This window comes from Perognathus longimembris, chromosome 5, assembly GCF_023159225.1.
Source record: "Perognathus longimembris pacificus isolate PPM17 chromosome 5, ASM2315922v1, whole genome shotgun sequence".
Taxonomy (NCBI): Eukaryota; Metazoa; Chordata; class Mammalia; order Rodentia; family Heteromyidae; genus Perognathus; species Perognathus longimembris.
In genome coordinates, this window is record NC_063165.1 from 57222538 (window position 1) to 57242012 (window position 19475).

A 19475-nucleotide genomic window follows, 5' to 3' on the forward strand; every position below is an offset into this window, starting at 1 on the left:
TAGATAGTAAAGACCATAAATGGTTGAAAAATTGCCTTACTGTCTCAGTGCTCATTCATGAGGTGAACTCACCCTTATGTATTCATCATTCTCTCTGACTCATTGTTCTGCCAAAGTGAAGTAGGACAAACTAAGCTTTCTGTTCCTTCCTTAAAGAAAAGAAAAGGCTGCAGATTTAGCTCAGCAGAACAGCACCTGCCTAGCAAGTGCAAGGCCTCAAGTTTGTCCTCAGCTCTGGGGGAAAAAAATATAAAAGACCAAAAAGAAAAAAGAATAATCCCTTCTTTTGTTGGAAAAGAACCAACTAAATAAATCCAAATTTAGTGATTAGTGACATCTAGTGGCCAAATGGAAAATGACAGGAAAATTTGGCCTATTGGGTGATTCCCAGCCTTTGCTAATCACCTGGAGATCTTTATAAAATACTAAGGGTCAGAATGATTTCATTGACTTGAGGTTTTGCCTGAATAGCAAATTTTAAAAGCTCTCCAGGTGAATTTTGTGGTTTAAATTCCTTTTCTCATTTTGGATCCCTGAACAAAGAGAGCCTGTCTGAAATGTCCCTATGAGATCGCATGAACATCACGGATTAAGACAATTGTCTCAAGACATATTTAGCAACCTAAACATTCAAGGATACAAAGATGTTGGAGGCTTGAAATGCATCAGTTACACCTTTCAAATTTCTTCCCTTCATGCGTGTGTCCTCTTCCTATTCCTCCTTTCCTCTTCGTCATCCCGTTCCTCTTCCTCCTTCTGCACTGAAGCTTTAACTCAGGGCCTTGAATTACTTAATTACTCTGTTACTTGAGCCATGTTTCTAGTCCATTTTTTCCATTGGTTAATTAGAAATGGAGTCTCACAGACTTTTCAGCCAGGATTGGCTTCAGACTGTGACCCTCTACTTCTCAGCCCCCAGCATAAATAGGATGTAATAGCTTCCCATGACCATCAGATGTGAAAACTTTTCATGAGTGCCAATTTGTTCAGTATAGAACCTGTTTTCTCCATTTTCTTGAGAAAATATTCAGGCATGATTTTAAGCATGAAATTTTTGTTTCCCGCTATTGTGCATATTGTTTCTTATGGTTGTTATTATGTCAAGATCATCTTCAATGGTAACTTATGTGCCAGAGACCACCAGTGGAGGAGAGAAAATGAATAAGACATAGCTTCTGTTTTTATGGAGAGCTAATATAGGGCCAAAAAATTTAAATCCAAAGTAAAGTTTGGCAGTAGCAAATGACATTTGAAATAAACTTTACAGGATGAATTATTCTTTAGGGGGAGGCATTTTCAAAGACAGGAATCTCATCAATGTATACATATAGTCATCAGTACAATGAAGCCCTTGCAAAATGCCACTAGGTTCTGTAGGTACTAGAAATATGGCAGTGACTAGAAAGATAAAATTTTCTATTATTTTGGAGCTAACATCGTAGAAGGAAAAGACATGTAACAAATAAATAAGAATATCAATAACTCAGAGATTTTTCTGAAAGTGATAAATAATATGTGGAAAATTAAACAAAACCCAGCCACAGAATCCCACTACTATAATCTGAGCTACTTAGGAGGCAGATACAGGAGGATTATAGTTCAGTGCCAAAAATGGGCAAAAAGTAAGCAAGACATACATCTCACATCAGGCTTGGGGGTACACATTTTAATCCAGCTACATGGGTTTTAAGTCTGAGCATGTCCTTTAAGCAAAAACCTGAAACTATTAAAAAAAAAAAAAACACCTGAAAAATAAACTCACAGCAAAAAGGTCTGAAAGCATGGCTCAAAAGGTACTGTGCTTGCTAGGCCTCAAGTTCATATCCCACTACTGCCACACAATCCAAAGATGAAGAAAAGGAAGAAAGGAGGGATGGAAGGAGGAGAAAGTAGAAAGTAGTGTTTTACTCAGCGTTAAAGTGAGAATTTATCATGTACAACATATTCAGCTCAACTCCTAGCAGACAGGAATATAACCCGCAATAGAAGGCCAGAGTTTCTGAATATGTGTGCAGATCAGAGTGGTATAGAAAGAATGCAGAACAGGCAGGCCTCACATTACACGGGTTCATTAAGAAATGAGAATTTCAGGCCAGACCGGTAAAGCACACATGAAATCCCAGATGCTCAGGAGGAAGAAATAATATGTATCATGATTTGAAGTCAGGCCAGCCACGAAGTTAGTAAAACCTTGTCTCAACAAGCCAGCAAGGTATTAAGCCTGGCACTAGTGACTCATACCTATAATCTTAGCTACTCAGGAGGTTGAGATCTGAGGATTGTGGTTCAGAGCCAGACCAGGCAGGAAAGTCTGTGAGACTCTTATCTCCAATTAAGCACCAGAAAACTAGAAGTGGCTCAAGGCTACTGCTAGCCTTGAGCAGAAGAGCTCAGGGACAGCACTGAGGCCCCAGGTTCAAACCTCATGACCTATGAAAACAAAACAAAAACAAGGTATGGTGTTTCACACTTGTGATCATAGCTATATAGGAAGTATAAGGGGTTGGAGGGGTGGCTCAGCTAGTAAAGCATTAATTAGCCAATGAGTAGACGTGTCCAGTACCAAGCTTGAGTCCTTGTCTTGGGCCTAAAAAACAAAAAAGTGTAAGAAGGAGAATCTGGCCCTGAGCAGAAAATACAAGATCTAGTCTGAAAACCAATTAAAAGTAAAAAGGGGCTGGAGATGTGACTCACGTGGTCATTTGCCTAGCACACATGAGATTATAAATCAAACTTCAGTGTAGCCAAAATTGTTTTTAAAGTGCATTTTATTCTAACTGGTGCAGGGCCCTAGAGCCTCCCCCAGAGACTCCCATGGCCTTAGCAATCTCTGGATCCAAAGAATTACTCTAGCTAGCCACGTGGACTCAGACAAGAACAGTGACCTAGCAGGTGGGAGATGGAAAAGCTGGAGCGTGGTATAGAAGTGGAGGCACTGGATCTCTGGAGACTGGGGACATAGAGGCAGCACTGGCAGGAGCTCATTAAGCTCATTCTAGCAGATTGATCATGGATGGGGAAATGGGGAAGGAAGAAGGAAATCAGCAGTCTGGGGACATCTGAAGTACTGAGTTACACAGTGCTGACCACTTCAACCACTGGTGCTCAGGAGGGGACACATTGGCCCCTAGGGGAGGTGTGACAATATCTGGAGACATTTTTGGCTGTCAGAACTTGGTGGTGTGTGTTACTCATGAGTTCCCTGTGGTAAGAAGCCAGAGATGTTGCTTAACACTCTAAAACACAGAGGACCCCATCTTACCCCATAAAAAATTACCTGGTCTGATATGTCAGTGGTGCCAGTGTTGAGAAAATTTGGCAAAAGGGCAGACACAGAAGCCAGCCAATGGTGTATCGGACCCAAGAAACTGTGGCCAGTTTCTTGGTGGAGCAGTGGAGGTGTTTACCTGGAAAGAGGAAGAGCAGAAGAGGCTCTGGGGTGGAGAAAGATTTTATGTAGTCTCTGAACATCAAACCATGCTGAAAAAGTTGATGGGACCGTGAATTAGCAAGGGAAGAAAGCAGTTAATCACAAGAGCTCTCTCAGTGTGAGAACTGGCCACAGGAAAGAAATCTTGGAAGGTAATGGCTTTGGGACATAGGGATGTCTGCAGAAGACTCCCATCTGGGGATGAAGTCTGTTGAATCCTTGGCTGGGTTTCGCACCACTCATGCCCAGATGGCTGCCTGGAAGTGTTCAGGAAGCATCTGCCGAGGAGACTGATCATCCCGCTGGTAACACAAACGTGTCAATTGTCTTTTTTCTGCAGGAGCGGATACAAGCCGATGAGGTCATTGCAGTCCTGGACCGAGAACAGCAAGGGAAGCATGAACTGCATATTAACCCCAGAGATGAGCTATAAAAAAATGAGAAAGAATGTTCTACCAGATATTTATTGAAATTGTTAATCTTAGAAGAACTGTTTTATTTTTGTACAGAGCCATGGTATAAGTTAACAGGTTATTAGAAGTCACCAGAGTGTCCCTTCTGCTGCCATGACTGTGTGCTCCTAGGCTGCTTGGTTTCCATTAGTGTGCTAGTTCATCTCTCCAAGCCTAGTCACCTCTCCATACACAGACCACACATACCACACAACAGACACACATGTACACATATCTCACGCAAGCACACCACACACACACCACACACAAGAACACTTTGCTGAGCACATCACAAAACGTAAACAGAAACACACCACATAGGTGTCATACACACATGCACTGCAGAGAACACAGAAACACATGTACCACACAGACACACACTATATGCACATACATACCACATATAGCCAGCATGTGCCATGTATACCACACATATGCAGATATACACAAATACACCACACTTACTACATAAAAATAAATATAAACATACCATGCCAACACTATGCACACATATAAATTCACATGTACAAACACATATAACACATGTACCATACATACCACACACATCACACAAACACACACACACACAATTAATTTGCTGCACATCCAAAATCTCAGTGCCTCAGCTGGTTCATGGCAAAGGCACAACAGCTGTGTGGCTGGGTGGTGCGGGCCTTTGTGGCCCAGGGCCTCCCTCTCTGCCAGATCCTCTCTGGGGCCGACAGCCATACACTGGGATTCTCCAGAGTCAGCTCGTCCTTGAGTCTTTGGAGCTTTGGGCAGAGTGTGCACTGCCTCGGGTATTAAGGAGACAGGAGCCCCTCTACCCCCTCTCAGCCCCAGGCTCCAGGAAGGCACATTTCAGACAAGTCCTTTATGAGACAGGGAAGTCCAGACAAGAAACATACACTGGAACTTGCAATTCTTCTCCACTGTGCTATGGAAAGGAATACATGGAGTTGTGCCATAGAAACCAGGTATGGTGGTTCACACATATAATCCCAGCACTTGGGGAGATGACTTTGAGGCCATCTTAAATTATAGGATGAGCCCTGCCTTTAAGAAAAAATCAAAACAAAACAAAATAACACAAAGTATAGAAAAGTTGAGGCAGAATGAGTCCTCACTCCAGTGACTTCGGAAGACTCTTTAACCCTGCCTGGCCCTGAGCACACTGTGAGGCTGCTGGAGAGGGGCAGTGACGGGAGAAAGGGACATTTTATACTTAGAAAGAAAAGAGTGTGACTGATTCCAGCCATCTCTGCCTGTATCCCCTCCTCATTGCTGCTATGCAGTGGACAGATCTGTGCTTGAGTCTGAGTTTATTTAATTAAAAAGAAAAAACGTTTGTTTTGAGATCTGGTTTTATTTCTGTTCTCCAGAATGTCCTTTGCATGTTATGATATTGTTTTTGTGATCTTACAGGGGCTCTGGACAATCCAAGAGCAATGCTAGGCCATGAATGTTTTGCTCACAGATGCGAGGCTCCAAGAAAAAAAACAACCTGGCTAGACACCAGTGGCTCATACCTGATGCCTGTAATCCTAAGGTGCTCAAGAGGCTGAGATCTGAGGATCATGGTTCCAAGCCAGCCTGGGCAGGAAAGTCTTTGAGACTCTTCTATCTGATTAACCACCCAAAACCAAAAACCAGAAGTAGTGCTGTGGCTCAAAGCAGTAGATCCTTGAGCAATAAAGCTTAGGGACAGCACCTAGTCCCTGAGTTCAAGCCCCAGGACTGACAATTAAAAAAACTGCTTTACAAATGTTAAAGATGTTTTAGAAGACAGGGACTTGATCTGAGCACCAATGGGTATCTGCTTCTCCATCCCGACACTGAGAAGACGCAGCCCCATGCTAACGACTTTGCTCACTGTCTTTGGGCATTGCTGTAGCCTCTGGGAACTTGCGCCACGTTGAGCCATAGGAGACCGTGCTTTCCTCCTGATGTGCACTGGTGAGACTTACTTTCTGCCAAGTCTGATCTCGGCAACAGCATTCACCCATTGAAACTGAACATTGCAGTTACAGTGATTTATGTGCCATCTGCTTTCTACCAAACCCTCCTGGTTACATTTCCATTTGGAAGAGTGGAAAGAACATTAGATGCTAATCCCAGCCCTATCAGATTTACCCTGCTGTGTGACCTGGAGCTACTCTGTACCTTTCTGGGCTTTGATTTCCTTTTCTGAAAATGACATCACTGATCATTGTAATTATTTCCAGAACCTCTTTCTTGCTCAAGATACAAAACAAAACAAAACAAAAAAAACCCTGAAGCAATACTAATTTTAGAAATGGTTAAAAGATAATAGCAAACTTTATTTCTGCTAATGTTTGCAGATCCATGATGGGTTCATCCCACATGTAAATGGTCTAGGAAACTTGAAACCCAATTTTAGGACTCAGATATCCTAAGATTTGAAGAACTAGACTATTATTTATTTGTTCTTCTACCATGAAGTACTAACTGGCACTCAGATAGGCCGATAGGAAGATTTGGGCAAGGATCTAATTTCTGTTTTCTGGCAACAAGGCATCAACAAAGAAAACACAGCTTGGCTCTATGCAGGCCTTGCTTCCTGGGTGTGATGCTCACTCCGGGAGAGGCAGGAACTTCAGAGGAGTCTGACTTCAGTCCCATGGAGAGTGGATAAAGGCTCCAGTCGATGCTACTGTGTGAGAGTCCCATCTTGTGCCATTTGCTGACAATGCAAAGCAGTGATTCCTGTTTGGCTGGTTAATCCCGTTGCTTTACACCTAGAACATCATGTATAGAGCAGAGCATTTAGTTGTTAATCTCCTCCACATCAAGTCATACATAATTTTATTCAAATATCTAGGGAGTGCCAGCAGATGACTTAAAAAAATCAAACTCAGAAATCACAATCTGCATGCTAAAGTGTCCTTTTGAAAAGCTCATGGTATTTTCTTGTGGCTTTGAGAACTGAAGAAAGCCACAGAAACCACAATTCAGTTTTATCTTTCTCTTTGGTTAAGAATGGGAGCTCAAGGATGAGTAATCCTAAACTTTACAGGCTGAGAGCAGGAAGAAGCAGAGATAAAGCTCAGGCTGTTGGATATGCTTATGTAAAAATGTCTGGCCAAGGGCCCATGGGGACTAGAACCTAAGCACAAAGCTTCATTTTTTTTTTCTATTTAGCCAAAGATAACCTATAGGTTTACACTACTGTGTCTTTCCAGAAGGAGCACCCTTTTCCAATCACACAGAAGTAGTAAATGCAAAGAGCCCAGACTAACAAGCCCTGTCTGTATGCCTAAGATTCTTGAGCTCTGTCACTTAGAAAAGTAACATTTGTGTTGATGGCTGTCCTTCTCTTGGGTAAAAGAAGTTCTATTCACAAAGTTTTTGTACTTGCCTTATTGTATTAAATGCATGTTCACACATGGATGTCAAAGGAAGCTCTGCGCTTGGGCTCTAATGTCTATTTTACAAGAAAGAAAGGAAAACTTGGAAAGGAGCTCAGTGACCACCTGTGGTCACAGTTCAAAACCATATCTGAACTGTAAGAAAGATATTTTGAGCCACATAGGGGCAAAAAGAACTAGGGTATATTGAAGATGAAATAATTAATGTAAAGAATAAGTTTTGTTTTCTGAAATCGAGCAAGTTCCTTTATGTTTTCCTGTAATGTGTGATGCTATACCTACTTCCTCTCCTAGAATAGATTGAATATGGGTTACATAAATCAATGTAATAAGGTTCTGTTTTTTTTTGTTTGTTTGTTTTGTTTTTTGTTTTGGAGGGAGGTGTGTTGGTACTGGGGCTTAAACTCAGTGCCTTGTACTCCTTTTCACTCAAGGCAAGTGCTCAGCTACTTCAGCCACACCTCTCCTTCCAGATTTTTGCTGGTTAATTAGAGATAAAAATCTTTCCAATTTGTCTGCTTAGGCTGGTTTTGAACTACAGTCCTCAGGTCTCCACTTCTGGAGTTCTGAGCGTTTGAAATGTGAGCCACTTGTGCCCAAAAAGCTCCACTTCTGAAACAAACCTAGTTCCCAGCACAGCTTTCAAGAAGTTCCCAAAGAGGAAGAAGATTCTGGTAAGGTCTCATGTTTCTCTCCTCAAAGACAAGTGATCTTGAGTATAAATTCCTTTTTATAACAGACTACCACAGAATAGAGCAATATCCTGTTATGTGAAGCCCTGTCAACTTACAAGAAAATCTTAGTTTTAGAAGTGTTTTCCATCATTCATGCCTAGGTATGTTTTTATTTTATTTTTATTTTGTTTTGGCTCTCATTCAGCTGAACACAAGCCATGAAATGACTCAGTACCATTTAATAATATATACCTATGAATTTTAATTGAAGTACGAATGCTGAATTATTTCACATAGGACAGCCACAGGGAACAACTCCCTCACTGACGTCAAGGGAGGAAAGATGAAGGCCACCTCACCAGCTTCCGTTGCCAAGGCATGAAGCATGTGGAGGTGACTGAGAAGCTGGGAGTAGCTGAACTGATCCCACAGCCATAGAACTGTTCAGAAGAAACAGGAGCTATTAGACAACATTTCCAAACCACCAGTCCAGTTCTGCTCTCTTTACCTCCTGCTAAGATGCCTGTGATGTGCAGTGACCTCCAAAACATCATTACAGCAGCCCACCCACAAATCATCTATTCCTAGGGAGTTTGAGATTTCCAAGAGGAGACACAGGACCTGTTTTGTGTTGGATCTGGGTGCTGTCTTTAGACACATCGAGACAAGTCACATCAATGACTCTTTGAGCTCACTGTTGGGCTAGAGCTGCAGATACCCATTTGTTAGAGTTCTCCGTCTCCTCCCTCCCCTTGAGAAAATCATGATATGTTCTGGGCTCACTGCTGACCTCTGAGGCCAGACAATGTCATGCCTGGAACAATCTGATCATTGATCCTGGCTTGCTTTACAATTGATGGCAGCAGCCATGTGAACAGTCCATTCGTGAGTCACCTCTGGCTTCAAAAATCTTATTGAAGACTCACCACAACAAGCAGAGGAGATGCCCTTGTCTCCTCCATTCCTACCAGTATTACTGGAGAGGAAAATCCTGAACACCTCATGTATTCAACATACAAGATTCTTCTTCTGGTCACTTTATATGATATAAATAAGGTGGATGAAGGAGAAATAAAAGAGAAAGTTCCTTTCTCTGGTAGGTCAGCAAGTAGGAAATCCAGGATAGAATTTGATTATTGTTTTGCCTTAACAGTATGTCCTAAATTACTCCTCTGTTCATAAAGGTCAACCAACTTTGAATAGTTTTCATCTCAACTATGAAGTGGGTGCTGTTTGTAGGTTGTATGTGTATGTGGAAAACCTTGCCCTGGGACCTGTGGTCACATACTGTGAATCTTCCTACATGATGACAGTTCAATGGCAGAGGTTCTAGAAATCCTACAGACTCTCGTTAAACAAACCCTCCTTCCTCCTTCCAGATTCAAGTTTTCACCTTTGAGTTACTATCTGATGTTGGGTGGGGATAGAAACAGGGGCTGAGCAAGAAGCATTCATGTTATGTGTCATCTTTTTTCCACTTGTTCACTGTAGAGCCCATTGTTTATAAGGGTTATAATCATGGTTGGCATTTTTATGGTCTTAAAGCACTTAACAATCATATATAACTACGTAATTATCTCAAGAGTCATGTAATGCCATTTTGTAAATAGGTAAGATGAATAGTCAAAGGCAAAGTTGTGGAATAGTGAACCTCTGGGAATTTTTTAATGTCTTCCTCTACTTGCTTTTCCATGGATATTCAGTATTCAGTAGTAGGTTGACAGAGGTATTTCAAGATGAATAAAATTTCATCTCTGTTTTTAAGGAGCTCCAAATCAAGTGGAAAAAAAAACAGTGTAAACAAAATGATAAATATGAAATACCTACCTGGAAGGAATGTAATGGAAGTAGGAGGGGAAAGCCACTTGGTTTCAGAGAAGGGAGTTGGTTGAGGAGGAGGAGGAAAGCTTCAGAGAGATGATAGTTAAGCTCAAGAATGAGCACCCTTTCTGCCTCCAATAAGCAGGTTGAGCCAGCTGACTTCACTCTTCACCACAGTGTCCTAAATGGAGAAGCCTCATATTCCAGCCGTGTGGCTTCTTGGATTCTAAAACATGGAGCCTTCTTTAGAGAAGTAAAGGGAGTCTCTATTAAAGTTGGTATTTTGGGGTGGAGTGGAATGAGCTCTTTACTACAGGTTGCCTTGGGAAAATACTTTAATGAATGCTGTGAAAATCCAAATAAATACTAGTTAAAGAGGAAGTTTGATTTTATTCCCCTGTGAAGGAGGTACTATTTAAGTGGGTGGGGTAAAGAGCCCTGGAGGTGCATGCTTCTCAATGGAGAGGAAGGGAGAAGCCCGGTCAGACATGGCTTCAGGAGCTGGTTAGGCGTTTGGAGCCCCCGGGCTCCCTGGGAGCATTCCCTCTACCTTTGAACCCATGGAACTTTCCATCCCACCTGCCCTGGAGCCAGTCTAAGCAAACTCTTTGGTACCCTTTCATGTTAGAAGCTGGAATGATGAGGGCATTCCAGCCCTCAGGGATATGATGTTTAAAAAGCTCAAACCATTTTGGTAACCTCAGTTAACTCTCTTTTAACAAAATTAGAAAGCCATGTAATGCTCTATTTAGAATCTCTTCTTCAGTGGCATACAGAGAATGGAGTCTCACAGTCCTTGAGAATCATGGGAAGCAAGTCATCCAACATAAGTTAATGGAGCCAATTTACTTCAGTTAAGCCAAAGGGTTAAAGAATACATTATGCAACAGGAGTCCAATCACACTTACTTTGTTCTCTCTACCTGTTTTTGGTTTGCTGAACTTTGCATATGCCTTTTAATGTCTTACACAACCATGTTCCTTAGATTTAGAGTAAATTATAGAGTTCCTGAGGCTCAGAAACTACTTCAAGGCTTCTGGAAACCAAAGCAATAGTTTGGTTTTTCATGATATTCCAGTTTTTAGCAACATTTCTTTTCTTTTTTTTGTTAAAAAATTATTGTAAAGGTGATATACAGTGGGATTACAGTTGCATAAGTCAGGTAATGATTACATTTCTTTTTGAAGTGTGTCACACCCTCCCTCATTTTCTCCCAGTGTTTTCCCTTCCCACCTCTTTCCTTCCAAGTTGTGTAGTTCATTTCCAACAAAGTGTCTAGTGAGTATCACTGCTGACTTAGTTCACTCATTGTCCCACCATTTCTGTGCTTCCCCTTCCCCTCCCCAAATCAGATAAACTTACATATAAAACAAAGTGTACAGAATCCAAAAATAGCCACAAAGGGAAAAATACAGAAGACAAAAAAAAAACCAAAAAACAAACAACAACCAAGCAGTACAATGAAAAAAAAAACTCTTGTTTCCATTTCTTGGAATTCATTTTAATATGCACCATTTTATATGATCATATGCACATAGCTATTGAGCTCTTGTGGTCATCTCCTAAGAATATTCTCCTTTTGTCTCACTGTGAATGTTTAGAGTCCTGTTTATCATGTAACAGTCTCTGAACACTGCTCTACATGTACATGAATTTGAAGTTTGGAGTTTGAGGACATGGTTTTCTTGCAAGATAAAATACATTCGAATTCTATTTCTTTGAAGTTAATTTTGGTTACTAAATAAAGACTAGGTTCTTCCACATTGTCAGTTTCCAAGACTACACCATGTTCTGTTTTTCGACACAGTTGTTTCCTGTGTAGCCTTAATAGGCAATTTAGTCTAATTTAAACTACTTAGTATCAAGCAAAAATCAGGCATGGACGGCACTGTGAGAATTCCCTGGATCACACAGGGAATTGATTCTTGGGAGAATGCTGCAGACTGCATCATTTAGCCCTGGAGTCAGTAAGCTTTGTGCAATATCGGGAGACATAATTACTACTCATAAGTAGGGGAAAGGAAACTTTAGGGATGTAAATAATTTGACGTGTGTGTGCGCGCGTGTGGGCTGGTACTTGAGCTTGAATTCAAACCTTGTGTTCTGGCTTAGCATTTCCTCTCTAGGCTGGTGCTCTACTAGTTGAGCTCTATCCCAACTGCTGGCTTTTGTTGGTGAATTGGAGGTCAGAGTCTCTTGGATATGTCTGCTTAGGCTGACCTCAAACTTTCAGTCCTTAGCCCTCAGCCTCTTGAATAGCAGGATTGCAGGCCAAAGCCATCAGCATGGGACATAACATGACTTTTTAAAATCAAACTCACTCTAGAATGTCAATTTCCTGAGAATAAAACAAAATGATTCTACTCTCTCTGGCCAGATTTTCAGATAACTTCAAGGTAGGACCATCAAGGTGGCCACATTACCCACCCACTGTGATACCTACCCATTCAAGACTGATCATGTCAAATAAGACTAATCAATCACCATGCTCAAAACTTTAAACCACCCTCTCTGCAGGATTCACATGGAATCCATTATTGTGCCTTGAATTTTGTGGGTAAATGCCTCATTTATATGCAGGCAGATTACTAAATTCAATAGAAAGATGGTTGGAGTGGCATCCATGTCTGGCATATGATGCTTTTCATTGCTGATTTGGAGCCTGGGTTTGAATTCAGTCAGTAGACTGAAGTGACCAAGGCTGTGGTGGAAGCATTAAGTAAAGCCCAGAAAATGCAGTTCAGGAAATATTGACTGAAAGTTGAAGTCCATTCCCCTAGAGCTGTATTCTCTATATTTAGTGTTGGAAACACTAAGGCAGTGAGAGAGAAACACATACACACACAGTTACTCGCACAGAGAGAGAGAGAGAGAGAGAGAGAGAGAGAGAGAGAGAGGTGGAGAAAAACATAGAAACAGAAACAGAGAAAAGAAAAATGGACAGACAAAAAGACCAAAAGAGGTACCCAGAGAAATACCCAGAGAGAAGGAGAGAGTCAATTTACTCAAATTTACTAAAAGAGTAGTAGAATATATACTCAAACCTAGGACTCCGGACTCCTTCTCCAGAATCACATGATGGGAATCCATATAGAGAATAGCAGAGAAAATTTTAGACTTTGCGTCACTCAGACGTGGCATCCTTTTACTAGTTCTTTGATGATAGACCAATAGATTCTCAATCCACTCATTTTTATTCTTCATTTGTGAATAAAAGGCCAATAATACCTATGTCACACGTTATCAGGAGATTTAATTGTGATCATAGATGAATATATGGGTGATCATTAAAAGAGTTGATATTATCATCATCTCTGGTCTCATAGAAAAAAAGAATATGCCTATGAGTTCACTAGAGGTGTTTTACAGCTGTCATGGAGTGTTGTGCTTTAAATTGCCAGGCTTCACTTTATCCCTCCCCACCCTCGTGGGGAGGAGTCCTGGGCTTATCTATCTCCTCTGCTGGGGATCCATACTCACTCTCTCACGTCCCCCCCGCCTTGGCCGGTAGGGATTGGACGCGGAAGCAGGGTCCCGGATTAGCCTCGAGTCGCATGTGGTTGCGAGACCCCCATTCTCGCCAGCCCAAGGAAGACATGAGCGCGTGAGGTCTCGGAGACCGTCTTTGGGATGATTCTGATTTATTCAGATGAGAAGCCACAAAGATATACCCCAAAGGCGGGCACAAGGAAAGGGAGAACAGATTGGCCACAAGGGGTGTCCATCAAGTGATGTCAGGAGACCTCTCTTGTGGGTGGAGGCCCAGCCCCCCAAGGATTGGGTTTCTGGGGTACCCCGCCATCAGGCCATCAGACACGTGCTCGCCCCAGGAGCAGGGGCTTCTCTTCCTGTTAAAGGCAGGAAGGGGAGGGACAGGCCAAGGTCAGCTGTGGCCTCTTAAAGGCACAGCTGACCCCAACAATGAAGCTTTTTGTTGTTGTTGTAAATGCATGCTCCATGAAAATACTTCAGGATCTTGAAATTTATTCTCATAAAATTACATTTGAAACAGACTCATGCCAGTGTGGTACAATTATTGTTAGGTTATAAGCACAAGAGAAGAGAAAATTGTAGCACAGAAAAACAGAGAAAGATAGACACAGAGGGAAACAGAGAGAACGACCGACAGAGGGAGAGAGAGAGAATGAGAGAGAAAGAGAAGTGATTCACTCAGAAAATTGAAAATGTGTTCTCACAGTATGGAAACACAGACACAGACTCATTGGTCAGCAGCAGAGATCACTATTTGCATAATTTGCTTTGAGGGGTAAATACAGGAGCTCTCTGAGCATTCATTCATTCACTCATTCATTCATTTTGCTAAGTAGTGACTTAACATCTATTGTACATTCTGCCACAAGAACAAACTAAATGAATACAACTTGTGGTATGTATAGACTAAATGCAAAGCATGCATACAATAAGACAATATGTGTGGTACAAACTTGAAGGCAAAGGATTTATGGTTTAGAGGTTGTTTTTTAAGATGAGAGTTCGGGATAGGATTGTGTAGCCTGGAAAGAATGTGCGAAGCAGTTGGTCTAAAGCTGTTCCTTAAATGATGAATATGACAGAGAATGGTTAAGACAGAAGCTATTGCAAGTAACACAGACAAGCCAACCAAAAGCAAAGAATCCTGCATTGTCATAATATCCACATATAATTGACAGCCAAAATGCTAACATCTAGAATCATCAACATGGCCCCCGTGGGCAGCAACTTTCACAAGCATGATGTCACTTGGCCCTTACTGTAATCCTGTGACTTCAGCCCTACAGAAATTATCTGAAACTCACTAATGAGAACTTTGAGCTTTTTTGAGGGAAAGTGACTTAAGGTCACAGCAAGATTCACTGGTAATATCAGGAACAAAACCTGTTTCTGTTACTGGAGAAGAAAAGTAAATTTTGAGACAAAGTCTCTTGGGAATGAGGGTAGGGAATGGAGACTAAATGGGTAAGTGGCAGCTGAAGGGCTATCTTCAGATGACTAAAGCTTGACCGGAAGATTACTTGGGGCTTCAGACTTAGGAACGACTCTGAAATTTGGAAAAGCCAGAGCTGGGTCATGGTGTGCCTTGGTTGGCACTCTATCAGAAATGGTATACAGGGAGTTGGAAGACAAAGGACAGATGATCTTTTTGAGGCCAGTAAGGATGAAAATGTTACAATACTTAGGGATGATGACAGGGAACAGGGAGTTGTCTGCCCCAGTTTGAGGGAGATTATATCATTGTCATTATGTATAATTGCAGGCACATGAGAACAATCCAAGGCAAACTGACTTCTAATTGGTTTGTGTTGGCTTTAAATTATCTACAGACAATATCCCCCAGTTATTGCCTGCATGGGGAGGGGGGAGAGATTCCACTCCTCCCTCTTCACATACATAGTCTATTCCTATCAAAGAGCACTTAAGGACAGCCTGTATCAGGTGTGTAGTCTTGATAGTCAAAGCCTAAGACATGTTATGTACAGAAGAAGTAAGAGTTTGGAGGCTAACAGTCACTGAAGGGAAAAAAATTACAAAAAAAAATCACAAGTGTGAGATTTGAGCCATCATTATTTAGTAATGTCTTTTCTTCAAGCTGGGAAACAAGGAAAATGTCAACCAGATTTACAGGGAATGCGACCTTATTGGACTATAGAAATTCCTTAGAACCTCTAGAGGCAAATCAGCACTAGGCTGGAATGTTCAGAGGCAATTACATTTCATACAGTGCTAATATATTTCATTTTTCTCATCTTTTATCTGAAAATCTATAAGTGATCATTAGCATCCTTTTTTAACAAGTATTTTTTCATTGTTATTATAAAGGTGATATATAAAGCATTTATAGTCACATAAGTCAGGTAATAATAGTACATTTCTTTTTGGACAGTGTCACCCCTTCCTTTACTCTCACAGTTTTTCCCTCCTTTTTTTTTTTTTCTTTAAGAAAATAAACTGAAGTCGAGAAAGTCTTGCCAGGTTATTAGTGTTACTGCTCCTTGCTTAAAATGCTTCCAAAGACATCAGCACAAAGCCATGTGTTTTCATGGCTTCATGAATTGCACAAGGGAAGCTTTGCTTATCTCCCCCACCCTACATCATGCCTTCTTCTTCCCCTATCTGCAGACCCCTAACATCTCCTTTCCTTGTGTGTGGATGTTTACTTTCTAGTCTCTCTATCTAGGACATTCTTATTCTTCTGCTACCCCTCTTGCTTTACTTGGAAACCCTCCCAGCATGATTTCTCAAGAAATGTTAAGATTCGGATAATGCTGGGTAAATGAAGCAAGTTCACCTTACACCATTCTTCTGCTTTAGTCTTGCAGCAGTCTTCCTCTAGGAAGCCTTCAGTGAGCACCTACTCTCCCAGGCTAAGTTCAGTCACACCGCTAAGTTGGCAGCCCCACCCTCCATTCCCCTATCATGACCTTTCTCACACACCTAATTACCCCATCCATGTCCAACACCCCTGCTTTTTTGTGTCAACCGCACCCCCAGCACCACAGTCCAAACACCAAAATCCCTCCGTTGATTACTTTCCTAACCTTTTTCCTGGCTTCTTCTTTTGTCCATTTCCCCAGTCTCTTATTAACACAGAGCCAGAGAAAGAGTTTAAATACACAAGATCATATCATTCCTCTGGTTGAACTTACTCTCATCTGTTGCCTGTCTTTATTACAGTGGCCCATAGACTGGAACCAGGTATTTTTCAACTCTGTCTACATTACAGTGTACCCTGGTTTAGTCAATCCCAGAACTAGTCAACTGTTCCTTGCCTCCTTATTGTTTTCCTTACAACTCCCGGAACAAGCCAGACATATTTCTGCCTCAGGGTCTTTGTATTTACTATTATCTGTGCCGTAACTACTTTTCCCTCAGGTATAGATGTGGCAAATCTCTCCTGTCCATCCAGTAGAGATCAAAGGACACCTCCCCAGGGAAGGTTGTCACGCAATGTACAATTTAACTTCCATTGCCCCACTCATTGTAATGGTTTCCTGTATTTATTATCTACATTTCTGCTTGCATTTTTTGTGACTTTATGTGGTTGTTGTTTATTGGTTGTCTTCCTCCATCTAGGAAAGTATATCTTGGACAGGAATTTATTTGTTGCTCTATTTCCAACATTCAAAAATACTATTCAACACAGAAGAATGTATTCATAGAATGAATAAGAAATAAATATGTTCCACATATTTATAAATAAGAATTTATAAATAAGAATAAAATATGTTCCACATATGGCATCCAAGGAGTCAAAAAATGGAAGGGCACTGGGCTGGCATGATACCATTTCACTCAGCCACTCAAGACTGGAGAGATATTATTATCTAATTCTAGCTCTTATTTTTCTCTAACTATAAAATGAGATGTTAGGCTCGGTTCCTTTTAAGGATACTACAGGGAGGTGTATTGTCAAAGCCCATGAGGCAATGGCAATTCAGAACCAGAATCTGAACTTGTTTCTTAAATGGAGTTTGAAAGGAAAAGACCCTTAGCAAGGGGGAAAAAACCCCCACAAACATTGTGCAAGATTAAAGGGAGAACAACATATGTGTATGATACATGGGGATTCCATAGGTGAAGAAGCACAAAAGAGACAGGTGACTGAACCAAATCATTCAAAATAGGGTAATGATTGAGCTTCAGCCTGGGCATGAGTTGCCCTAATCACCTGGAATTTGATATAATCCTGCAGTGATACAGTTTGATACTGGAACACCACTTAGCCCTGACTTCATGACCCCAAGAATAGGTGCATTCTTACATATAGACAGAGGCTATAGAGAAGTCACATGAACATTCTAGCCTGTCCCACTGGAAAACATCATGTCTTCAGAAAAAGGAAGGTGTTTGCCAGACATGCACATTTCTTTCCATTACCATGTGGTCTTTGGTGGAAGAAACAAGCTGGCCACCATCTCATAGAGGGTATGTGGAGACAGGGTGCAAGTGGCTGAGGTAATAAATCAAAGGAGATATTTGTAAGTGCTGGCACTGCCACATCCAAGCTCAAGGGGCCAGACTGGTTATTCTACTTCTGCTGTACAGCTACTGCTACAGGGAAACAAACTTGAGCCCCAGAAGGTCAGTGAAGTACTCTAAAGTAACAAAATCTGCAGTGTTGCTGAGATTATCAGGCACATATCCCTCGGCCATTGTGGTCCAATAGGATTTTGCTGTTGTCACTTTGTTTGGTAGCACAACAATGAGAAGTGTTGTAACTAACTGTCACTGTTGATATGTCCTTTTGGCAGTTACAGGTGTATGTGTGTTGGCATATTTGTGCATTTACCATCCTCATGTCTTTACAGAGCAGCTGTGGGAACTTCGACTCCACTCCAGGAAGTAGGTTGTATTTAGATCTAACTAACAGATACCAACCTCTCAGTTCAACACTAGACATTTGAGATCCATCTATTAACACTCCCTTGCTCCCCTGACTTATGAATAACACACCACAAAGGCCAATAGGGTCGACTCCATTCCATCCTGCTTTGATGTGCCGTGGGTGAATGGAAGAATCTGAGAAGGTGCAGACTGTAGACAACTCCTCTGCATGAGTAAGCAAATATGGCAGCTAGAGGCATCATCATATTTTCCCCATAATTTACAGGATCATAGATGATGAACACACTTTGGAAATCAAGAAGCCCAATAAGTACACATACTAAATGAAGTAGGAAGTCATCTAGCCAGTTGTCTTCTGTCTTCTAAAGATGTGATCTATACTATACAGTATGGAACATTCAGTGCATTCTAACCAATCAGAACACACACAGCACTGGCCCCTTCAATGCCCAGTCACACCGTCTCAGTCTGGATTCTGTAGAGGCCCCAGGGGTTGTAGAAGAGGAACTGAGGTAGCTGGCACAACAGGGCCTGGGGCACTCCAGGGGCTGATGCTCAGGAAAATGGAGACTTGGGAACAGTTTGGAATTGCTTAATAACTGGGATTAGGACACTAGTGCAGAAAAGTGGCAGGTCAGTTCTAGACTTCATGCATCCCTCCATTAGCTCATTCAAAAATTGGTTACAGTGCTTTTTGTGTTATTTTCAGAACTCAGCCAAAGTTGCTGGGCAAATGCTGGTTTGTTTTCAGAAAGACAAAAAGAGCCTGGAAAAAGCAGATTTTCTGCCAACCAAATGTCACACCAAACATTCCAGCCAGGTCCACACAGGCACAGGTAGCTGAGGGGCATGGCCTTGAACACAGTGCTATCTCAGGTAATTGGGCTGACATCACTCAGCCACTTCAGAAGGTTTGAATCCCTTCCATGGTACCTGTCACCTCCAATCTGGTGATGAAAACCCCTCATTAAGAACTAAATAATTGATGATGCAAAAGCAAAGGAAAGAAATTGGAGAGGTCACTGCCCTCAAGGGAGACGTTTTCTCCTAGGTTCTGACTGAGATTCCCAAGGGAAAGCAAAGAGCTAAGGTACCAATAATTAGCATAGATGTGCGTGAGATCTAAGAATCATGGCATCATGCACCAGGGCTTTCTATTTAGTCCAACACTGCATTAGCCCTGACTCCAACCAGACCAATGGATGACATCTTCCTGAATTGAGCCTAATTTCTAGATCTTTCTCTATATAGTTTTGTCCGTTTGTGGTAGTACTTCCTCTCTGATTTTTGTTTGTTTGTTTTTGCCTGTCCTGGGCTTGAATTCAGGTCCTTGGTACTGTCCTGGAACCTCTTTGTCCTCAAGGCT

General features: G+C 41.6%; 1 protein-coding gene across 1 annotated transcript in view; it reads left to right on the top strand.

Moving 5' to 3' along the window:
- Positions 1 to 5238, top strand: part of P3h2 (prolyl 3-hydroxylase 2) — a 153888-nt gene extending 148650 nt beyond the window's left edge. The window contains exon 15 of the mRNA XM_048346956.1: positions 3771 to 5238. Within this exon, the coding sequence (XP_048202913.1) occupies positions 3771 to 3863 (93 nt within the window). The 3' untranslated portion in view covers positions 3864 to 5238. The remainder of the gene's footprint in view (positions 1 to 3770) is intronic.
- The last annotated feature ends 14237 nt before the right edge of the window (positions 5239 to 19475 follow it).